Here is a 10,799-nt window from a genome sequence, read left to right as displayed (position 1 = left end):
ATCATCTCCTGGCAACAGGTGTGGGGGCCCTCTCAGCGCAGTGCTGGTGATTTGCCCTTCCACAATTTTCATCATCAGCACTATTCACATTGTCTCAAGACCTATGTCTCAATGGGTTTCAGGACTCTTCTTTGTTAGTCACCTAGGAATTCTGCTGGAATGTGGTCCACAACTGTAATTTAAATTGGTGAACATTATATTTGTATAGAAACAGAAATGTTGCAATTTCCACTAAATATAGGAGTTTCTACTTTTAGATTTGTTCCTGTCGTTTATCAAGCTAATACAAGATATTGTGTTTGCATTTTGGTTTATTCAATTGGGTTGACTGATAGAATATAATAAAAAAGTTTATATTTGCAGAATGCTTCGTGAATACTAAATAATGATCCCAAGATTAGACTCCTTAGAGATCCCACAGTCCAACTCTCATTTGCAGACAGGAAACTGCAGTCCAGGGTGACCATGCAAATCCCCCAAGGTGACGTGATTCTCTTCATAAGAGATGTGCCAAAGCAGATTTGTGTAAACTCAGTTTAGTTCCATAGTTAGTGCAGGGTGCAGACACCATGTCAGTGTAAGTCAGACATATAACACCTAGCTCTGTGCCATACCGATACGTATGCAGGTATTTTATTAAATGCTTTTACATGGCTAGGACACTCCAGATTATGAAAAACGTGAGCAGGGCACAAGGTAGGGAGTTAGTTGATTTAGGAATTCTCCCACACTCCCCATGCTTAACAGCAGGTGCTTAGGAAAAGCAGGCATCCCCTGGCCGTGCAGAGGGAGTGGGCTTGCTCATGCACCAAGTCCCTGTGCAGGATGCTCGGAGAGTCGCCCTCCAACCCAAGCCTTGGGGCTGAGCATCAAAACAAGTTCGAAGAAACAACAAACTGTTGAAGAATCCACATGCAAGAGGGCAGGGAACAGTTCTACATGAGTATTGAAGATAAAACAATACTTTACCGACTCTAGACATGAGCTGACAGGCTAGATAGACAGAAAAGAATTAGTGAATCCATGATACTTATTTAAACGTGTACCCAACAGAGGCCGGAGAGAACAACTTACCTTTTTATTTCTGAGAAAACAGATGGCCGTGGGCTAGATGCATCTCAGACAAGGTCAATAAACATGGGGTCAAATTGGGTCATCTCATTTTTGCACCTGCAGTTGGAGAGCATGGAAGACCAACTGCATGCACATGCTAAAAAGTCGGGGAGCTTAACAGAAACTTAATAAACTGGTTCCAGTTAGGAAAGTGAACATATCCTTTTAGTTTAGCCTTAACAGTGTCAGGAAGATCAGATTGACACGTGTGCAAAACCCTGTGAAACTCAGGCTACCTACATGGGATTTCTAGAAAACAGAAACAAACGGAATTTCGAAGGAGAAATGTCTGCCCAGTGCTAACCTTTAATCGTGCCACAAAGTGAGTTGCAACGCTGACTTCAGAGGCAGGGTTCCCAAGGATGATCTCAAAGCGGTACTGCAGGCCCAGCTTGTCGCGCACTTCCTGCAGCCGCTCCTTGGCCAGCATTGCCAGCTGCACGGAGGGCACCCTGATAATGAGCATGTGTCCCCTCCCACTCTTTGTTTTTCCTGGGGAGCTGATGAGGTCATCCATAATGCTGAGTGTTTCTGGTGTGCTGTGGTCGCGGAGGGACGCCATTGTGGTGAGAGCCATCAGAGCTTCTGAGTACTGCTGGATGAGAAGGTAGCAGCGGACGACCATGCTGTGCAGCCTCGGGTACCTTCAACAGAACACAGGGAGCTAGTACTTGGCCCAGGACTTACTGGGACAGTAAGGTCCATGCGGTTGGAACCCAGACCAACCGTGGTGGGAAGGGGTTAGTGATCTGTGGCAGCACTGAGAATGTTGTGAGCTTATTTCCGAACCCTATGATTATATTAAAGGAAGCTGAGATATGAACTATCATGTCTGTAGCATATCAGACATAAAAAGAGTAATTATTATCACTAATTTGAGGCTAGCCCCACAGATAGCAGTATGAATCTTCCCATAAAATGTGCCTTGGTGCTGGAGAACACTTGGAGCTGACTGGAGAAACAGCACCCCCTAGTGGTGCAGCCTCCTATCACTTAAGCCGGCACAGTCAAGGGAACCTGGGAAGGAGCAGTTGCCTGGCTTCACTCAATTGCCCTTTAATTACATCACCACCTCACCCTACCTCCTGCCTAGACTGCCTGGTAAAAAGATCACTTTACTAAAATTGGCAGTTTTTACAAGTTCAGAGCAGGCAGAAAATAAATCTCTCATTTATGTGCTAGACCTCAGAAAGCCAGGTCTGCTGATAAAATGAGTATAAATGGGCAAAGAGGACCCACTTGCAGGCATGAAGAGATGTTGGTCAAGAAAGTAGGTGCTGGCAAAATGAGGGTGAGCCTGTGAACTTTCTTCCTGGCTGCCCGCTGGTGGCACATGTAGCTGGCAGCAGCTGGGAGGCCAATGAAGGATTTCACCTTTGTCCCACTTTATAATTCTATTTAAAGTAAAACAAGTGGTTCACTGGCCTTCCACAGACAAGTCCAGGGTCAAATACCAACTAGGATGATCAAATGAATTGTGTGTTTTGAAGTACTTTAGAGTTGGAAAGGATCATAGATGCCCTGGGCTGTGACCATTCCACCTTCTCACAGAAGGAGGAGTTAAGGGGCCAAGAGAAATTCAGCTACTTGCCCAAGATCATCCAACTGGTCAGAGACACAGCTGGGACTAGATTCCACTCAGGTCTCTGAAAATATCTTCTTATATTGTAAGGATTTAGTAGTTTGGGGAAAAGAGAGGAAATCGTTCAGTTCAATCAATCCTGGGCCAATCCCTTCAAGTAGTCAATACATTATAGCAATTTTTAGCTTGGGGCAACTGGGTGGAAGAAGTAAGCACAGATGATCCATGTTTGAAGCTTCATATTTTCTGCTGGGCCATGTAGGAAAGCCAAAGTTAGAACAAATGGTAACTTTGACATGCAAGCATTTCACATTCTGAAAGAAGCATGAACATAGAAGTGAATAGTTTTTCTAATCTGTTAATGTTTGCATTAAACTGCAATTGTAGTTTTGTATTACCAATATTGTAATACTAGAGGCCCGGTGCACGAAATTCATGCACGGGAGGAGGGGGGAGGGGGTGTGTGTCCCTCAGCCCAGCCTGCACCCTCTCCAATCTGGGACTCCTCTCACAATCCAGGACTGCTGGCTCCCAACTGCTCGCCTGCCTGCCTGCCTGATTGCCTGGTCGCCTAATTGCCCTCCCCTGCCAGCCTGGTCACCCGCAACTGCCCTCCCCTGAAGGCCTGGTCCCTCCCAACTGCCCTCCCCTGCAGGCCTGGTCCCCCGCCAACTGCCCTCCCCAGCCAGCCCGGTCACCCCTAACTGCCCTCCTCTGCCAGCCTGGTTGCCCACAACTGCCCTCCCCTGCTGGCCATCTTGTGGCAGCCATCTTTGACCACATGGGGGTGGCCATCTTGTGTGTTGGAGTGATGGTCAATTTGCATATTACCCTTTTATTATATAGGATACATTGATGGGATCATCTACTAAAATACCAGTTATGAAACTCTGAATGATGTTACCAGAAGGAAAGATATATTTCAAGCTGGCAGATGTAATGGGTGGGTGAGAAACACTTGCAGGGGAAGCTCATGGGCTGATTTTGGAAGTCTAAGATCACATTTGCTGTGAAAGGATTAATGTCACAGTGTCAGTTAAGTCTTCTCAAATCCAACAGCTGCGAACATATAAAATCCTACTCCAGGCCTGCTGCTTTTCCTGACATGGCATTTTAACTTGCTGGAGAGGATGCATCCACCTGTCCTCATTTTCATTTCTCTTTCTTTTTTTCTTAGCACCATTATGAGGCAGGTTGTTACATAGATGGCTTGTGACCAAACTGAAGCAAATGTTAAGAACTAGAGCTACTGAAATTTACAGTGTGCTCGTCAGACAGAGCCACTTACCCCTGTCACTGGATGATCAGAGAGAGAGTATTGTGGAGGGCAGGGAGGGACCTGTATTAGGTTAGGCCAATTCTAATGCCTCTATCTACTCTTTGAGCCCATGATTCAAGATCATAGAGGCAAAAAAATAGGAAAGCCCTTTACTCTTACAGAGTTTGATCTGGAATTGAGGAATAAAAAGAAGACAGAAGAGTCAGAAGAGTCATGTCCTTAATTCCCAAGGTCGGGGGCTGGAGAAGGTGCAGAAGGAACTGAGCTCACTTAAACGATCTGATTGCTCCTTAATTTTCTCCAGTCTACACTCCAAATGTCTCGTAGTAAAGTTTAGTTTTTACCAGGTCATCTAAGGGTACTTCCTATGGTGGACAAAGGAGAAAAAGGGGGAATTGAGGGGAGTATGGTGGCAGAGGTCAGACCTCAGAGGAATGGTCTTTAGTAAGTAGATCCCTCTCTGCCCGAGCAATGAAGCATGCTTGGGAGACGATTCAGGGCATGGAAAGTGGTTCTAAGTCTCACTTCGAGTCGCTAGTTTCCTTTGTGGGTCTCGGATGATCATAGAAAACCCACATGAGTAGAAGGTCATCTAAGGAAAGGCTATTTTTATTCTGCTGCCACTTGTCAACCACACAGCCTGGGCTCCACCAAACTCTCGGTGACATTGACACAGGACTTCTGGCTATTTTAGACATGCAAGTTCAGCTGAAGAAAAGGTTGAAGACTTTCATTTACCTCTCCAGGAGAGTGTTCACCATTTTTTCAAAAGTCTCATCGCATCTCAAAAGTGGGCTTGTGATCCCCCACTGCAGAGACTTACTGTACTCATTCAGGCCAAAGTACAGCTTTTCCTCGCAGCTCATGTCCTCCTGGTTCAAAATACAGAGCAAAACCCAGTGAGGACAGGGCACAATGGGTCTTGTGTTTTAGCAGGGGAAACTGTGTAATAGGTTATTTCCTGGAAGGTTAAAAAATGTGAATAAACAAGTGGGACTACAGCAAACTAAAAAGCTTTGCACAGCAAAGGAAACCAGCAACAAAATGAAAAGGCTACCTATGGAATGAAAGAAAATATTTTCAAATCAAAAAATATAAAGAACCCACACAACTCAATACTGAAAAAAATACCAATCCAATTAAAAAATGAATAGAATAGCTGAAACCGGTTTGGCTCAGTGGATTTAGCATCGGCCTGTGGACTGAAAGGTCCCAGGTTCGATTCCGGTCAAGGGCATGTGCCTTGGTTGCGGGCACATCCCCAGTGGGGGATGTGCAGGAGGCAGCTGATCAATGTTGCTCTGCATTGATGTTTCTGACTCCCTATCTCTCTCCCTTCCTCTCTGTAAAAAAAATCAGTAAAAAAAAAATGAATAGAATAGACATTTCTTCTAAAGAAAATCTACAGATGACTCTCAAGTATAATCATCATGTGATACATTAGATCCTCAGACCTTATTCATCTGATATAGCTAAAAGTTTATGTCCTTTTACCAACCTCTCCCTGTTCCCCCCTCCCAGCCCCTGACAAGCACTATTCGACTTTTACAGGTTTGACCTTTTTAAAATTTATTTTAGATTCCACATATAGGTGATACAACACACTAGTTGTCTTTCTCTAACTTATTTCACTTAGCGCAATGCCCTCAAAGTCCATCCATGTTGTTGCAAATGGCAGTATGTCTCTCTTTTTCATGGCTGAATAATATTCCTATATATACAGATATGTGTATATGTACATACATACATATACACAGGGTGGGGGTTGTGGTGATGGATGTTAACTAGACTTGCTATGGAGATCATTTCACAAAACAGTATATACAAATACCGAATCATTATGTTGTGCACCTGAAACTAATATAATGTTATATGTCAATTATATCTCTGAAAAATGCTTATGTTTTCTCCTCTGTGGCCCTGCCCAAGCTGTCTGCTGCTGGGAGCACCTGGTCTATCCTTTCTCAGTTTCAGGGCCTATTCCCAGTGCTGTCTCCTCCATGTCTCCTTTCCTGGGGTTCCCCAATGGATGGTATTTCTACCTCTTTTCAACTCCTAAATAATTTGGTGTTTTGAAATGATCTTATTCTACTTTGTTTTAGTTTTATGACAAATAAAAATTATACAAAAAGTGGAGATATAATGGACATATAACATTATATTAGTTTCAGGTTAACAGCCACCACCACACATAATTACAGTTTTTTTCTTGTGCTAAGAACTTTTAAGATCTATTTTCTTAGCAACTTTCAAATATGCCATACAGTATTGTTAACTATAGTCACCATGCTGTACATTACATCTTGGGACTTGTTTATGTCATAACTGGAGGTGTGTACTTTTTGACTCCCTTCACTCATTCTGCCTACCACACAACCCCTGCCTCTGGCAACCGCCAATCTGTTTTCTCTATCTATGTGTTATTCTCCTTTGGACAATAGTGACTTTGATATATATTTTGCCTTCTCCTATAAATCAAATTTATGTAGGACACTATTCTCTATTTTTAATGTTATGATAACTATAATTATTAGAAGATAAAGCATTATGTTACTCAGCTTCTTGAATTCTTGTGCTGTATTTTACAAACCCATGACCATATTTTGTTACAAGATTCGGCCTGGGGAACTAAGCACATGGCCATGTACTGGCGGAGACTCACCGTGCTGTCCAGCTGTATCCAGTGAACCTCATTGCTGGAGCTGATTCGTGACTGCTGGGTCTGTAGCGTGTATGGGAAGGAGCTAACCTGGAGCACCAAGAGGTTAAAAGCTTCTAGAACTTCTCTGCAATTAATGACTCTATCAGCCAATCCATGGCTAGGTTCACCATGTGACAAAGAACCCGAAATGACACTGTAAAGATATTGAAAGTCATATTAAAACATCCTAATCAGACTGATTAGATGCAGAAGCTGACATCAAAATGGAGGTAACTTTTTGGCTCTTTTTTTTTTTCTTCATTTTAATTGGGAGTAGGAGTAGAAGCAACAAACAATTGATTTGGAAGAGCAAAAAGTGTACTCCTTCTTACCCCTTTCACAAAGGTTTCAGGGATTCCCCCCCCCCCCCCCCACTTTTTTCAGTTTGCTCCTGGTCTATATACCTCAGTGTGTAAACTCAGTTATCCAAGCCAAGGATATCTAAATCCACAGTGGAGAGGGATCACTTTAGTTTGAAAGCTCACCTGAATGAGGGAGTTTTTCCACCAAAACATGTTTCTTATCACAGTCCAATGGTCTGTATTCCCTAGAGTCGCCTCAAAGCTGCAGGGGTTCCCAGGGTGTTAATACCACTCTCCTTCCTCCCTCAGAGTTGCTAGACCAGCGATTTTCAACCAGTGTGCCACAAGAATTTTAAAAACATGCAATACCTGACTATTTAGTCAGGGGCACTGACTTCTTTTCCTTTAGATTGTCAGTAAAAAAAATGACAACAGCCTACACAACAATAGTCATTCAGTGTGAATGAATCAAAATTATACCTATTCTTTTTGTCAGATCAGCAAAAAAATATGTTTGAGGTGCTGCAGAATTTTAGTAATTAGTTTATGTGTGCCATGAGATGAAAAAGGTTGAAAATCGGTTTGTTTGGACTGTAGGGAGGGCTCCTCTTACCCCTCTGCCCCATGGCCAACATTTTCGTATCTCTGAATCATTTGAGTTGTGTACAATTTGGATTACCAGGTTGCCCTGGAAATCTAGGGAATTAAATGCAGAGAGACCCAATAATTCTCAGAACTATTACCCCAGTTTCAAAGACGAGGTATATAAATAAGGTCAGCGATCTATTTCTGCTTATAGAACACTAGAGGTAACAAAATAGGATGTGGGCAAAATTCCTTTCCTTTTTCCTTCTTCATTCCCTCCCTCCTACACACTCCCCTAGACCCAATAAAATATATAAGATTACTTATACCTATATATGACTCTAAATTTTATATTGTGGAGTGCCAAATACATTCTGGCTTCTGAAAAAGCACTTTTGTAATTCTGGCATTTTTAGCACAGACCAAAACACTTCCAGATTCTTAATCTCATTGTGTCCTGAAGAACAGAAAATCTATAAACATTTAATGGTATTTAGTGCTTGAGGTCTATCTAACCCCTTTAAATTATTTGCCTTATTAATCCAAAGGAGCAAAGATACCCTGTACCAGATCATTACTGAAAGTTGGCCCCACCTTTTACTGTCACATTTACTGTTCTTCCATTAATAAGTCCACCCAAAGAGAGGCTATTTTCTTGTTTAAACTGATAAGTTGTGGAAGGTCTCAGATCTGCTCTTAGATCATTAAAGTGGCATCTCTACTGCTGTTAATGGTAAGAGGGAAAAGAGAAAGGCAAAGAAGAAGAGAAACAGTAGGAGAGGCAGGAACAGAAGAGAAGGCAAAAAGCAAACAGGAAAAGAGCTGGGAGGAGGAATGGTGGTGAGAAGGAAAGCACATGGCCCTTCTGGGAGCTCATTAACCTCAACCTCCTCACTGTCACGTTTTCTCTGAAGCAGCCAAGTTCCACAGTGCTCTTAAGATGGTATTTTTAATAGAAATTTGTAAATTGGCCCACAGTACATTTAAAATAAAGTGATAAGAAAAGTTGAAAGAGCAAGGAAAGGGTAGGAATAAGTTGTACATCAGAAGATGCCAAATACTAGGGTCCCTGGGTTTTCAAATCATCACCTTTTAAATAATTTATCACATAACTACTGCTGCTGTAGAAGGAATATTACATTTGCTCACACTGAAGCAATCACCTCGTTAGTTCCACATGACAGTTGTCATGAACTAGCACAAACAGTGTGTACGGGTTCTGTCTCACTCTTCTCATGAAAACTTCAAACTTGGCTTGAATCTCATTGTCTAGACGAACAACATACTTCTCTGCTCTCTGATAAGCCGTCCCATTTTCCTCCAGACCCAAGTCTACAAGGACACCTGCCAAGAAGTTTAAAAGAGTTATATATAAATGAGGTAAACTTAAGTTCAGTGTCAACTTATATACTGGGTACTAATCACATAGAGAGGTTTGCAGAACAGATATTTTTTCTTTTTATTTCATATTCCCCTCCACAGTTTTGAGATGGACATATCAGATTTTCGTTTCTTGAGAATACCACACCCCACACACCAACTCCCACTTCTCCCACAAATGACAGCAGGAAACGATCTGATACATTAGGGAGAAGCAGTTCAACGTAGGAGCCCTCTGTCTATTTAAATATGAGGTGCTGCTGCTAACAGCTACTACAGGTCACTCAAAAAAGTAAAACTTTGGGTTACAGCTTGTGGCCAAATTAATATAATAAGTCTTCCTTACCCCAAATTTAGCAACAAAACATATGTAAGAAAAAAAGAAAAGAAAATAACATGTGAGGTCTAAAGATACCACAAGTAGATTATGAGCTTTTTAATTTAGTATTTTACTCATTTTTATACAGTGACATTCTGCACAGTATCTAGAGTATGGGAATCCCACAATAAATGCAAAATAATGTACCAAATTAATAAAATGAACTAAATTACCCACTATTAATATATTCTCAAAACGTTAGAACTTAATGAAACTTCAGTACTGTATCACTGTTTCTGTCTATAATAAAATTACTTCTACATGTAAACATCTAAAATAGTTTTAGGCACACGAAACTGTTCTTGGTATAATTAATTAAAATACCAAATCGTCCTTTAAAATGAAGAGACAAAGTGGTAACTATATGAGAAGAAGGATGTGTTAACTAATCTTAGTGTGATAAATATATATTAAAAAAAACATGTATCAAATCATCACAATGTACACCTTAAATTTACACAATGTTATTTGTCAATTATAGCTCAATAAAGCTAGGGATAAAACACAAACGAAATAAGGGCACACAACCCTCCACCCCCCAGACACTTAGCTGCATGGAGGGCAAGTGAAGCCCTCTGAGATGAGAGCCTGGTGACTCAAGCCCATAGCCCTACAAGCAGGAAAAGGAATCAGAAGGTTGATTTGGGGGTAGATATGCCACATTTGGGGGTTAGATGTGGTCCTTGAGGATCAGCCCTCATTTCAGGGGCTGAAGGATAGCTATTTAGAATCTAGTATCATTCTCACCTTCTAGCCTCAACTGTGTGAAAAAAATTAAGAATATAATTTAAAAAATAAAACAGAGAGACTTGAATTAATTGTTGACTTAGTTTTATTTAGCTAACTTTTCTTTTAATATAAAGCCAGCTTAATTAACAACCATGTGCAATTAACATCTAGATGCTATAATATAAATAGTTCAAACTTGTATTTTTTAGAATAAGGACAAATGTGTTACCACATGAAAAATTTGTTCCATAAGAAAAGGTGAACTAAAACCAAGATAGCGGCATAGGTAAACACTGGAATTTGCTGCCTCGCACAACCACTTCAAGAATACAACTAAAAGACGGAACGGACATCATCCAAAACCACAGGAAGGCTGGTTGAGTGGAAATTCTACAACTAGAAGGAAAGAGAAAAGCATACCGAGATTCAGAGGAGGTGTGGTGCGGAAGTAAAGTACAGAGGTAAGGAGGCATGCACGGAGAGGGCTGGCGGCTGAGGACACAGTTGTCTTTTTCAATCGGTAGGGAGTCTCAAGCTCTGAGCTCCAGTTCTGGGCAAGTCTCTGCGGACCCAGACTCAAACAGGAGAAACTGGACTATCTGGCATCGGTCGGAACTTGAGGGCAGCTTTCTCTTGGAGGTGCTTGCAGCGATTGCTGGGACACTGAGAAGCGGGGCCAGAGCAACCATAACTGCTCGCTCTGCCCTGTTGATCCTCTGGGGCCCCGCCCCACCCACGCCATGCACTGG

At 41.9% G+C, this 10,799-nt stretch overlaps 1 protein-coding gene across 2 annotated transcripts in view; it reads right to left on the bottom strand.

The window, feature by feature from the left end:
* Positions 1-10,799, bottom strand: part of GREB1L (growth regulation by estrogen in breast cancer-like) — a 130,570-nt gene that overhangs the window by 28,143 nt on the left and 91,628 nt on the right. For both annotated transcript variants that reach the window (XM_006761880.2, XM_006761881.2), the window contains 4 exons: positions 8,726-8,906; positions 6,637-6,829; positions 4,713-4,846; positions 1,418-1,757 (listed from right to left, as the gene is read on the bottom strand). In XM_006761880.2, coding sequence (XP_006761943.1) covers positions 1,418-1,757; positions 4,713-4,846; positions 6,637-6,829; positions 8,726-8,906 — 848 coding nt within the window. The remainder of the gene's footprint in view (positions 1-1,417; positions 1,758-4,712; positions 4,847-6,636; positions 6,830-8,725; positions 8,907-10,799) is intronic.

This window comes from Myotis davidii, unplaced genomic scaffold (genome assembly GCF_000327345.1).
Source record: "Myotis davidii unplaced genomic scaffold, ASM32734v1 scaffold96, whole genome shotgun sequence".
NCBI lineage: Eukaryota > Metazoa > Chordata > Mammalia > Chiroptera > Vespertilionidae > Myotis > Myotis davidii.
Note: the sequence above shows the minus strand (reverse complement) of the source record. Positions and strands in the feature narration are given on the sequence as shown.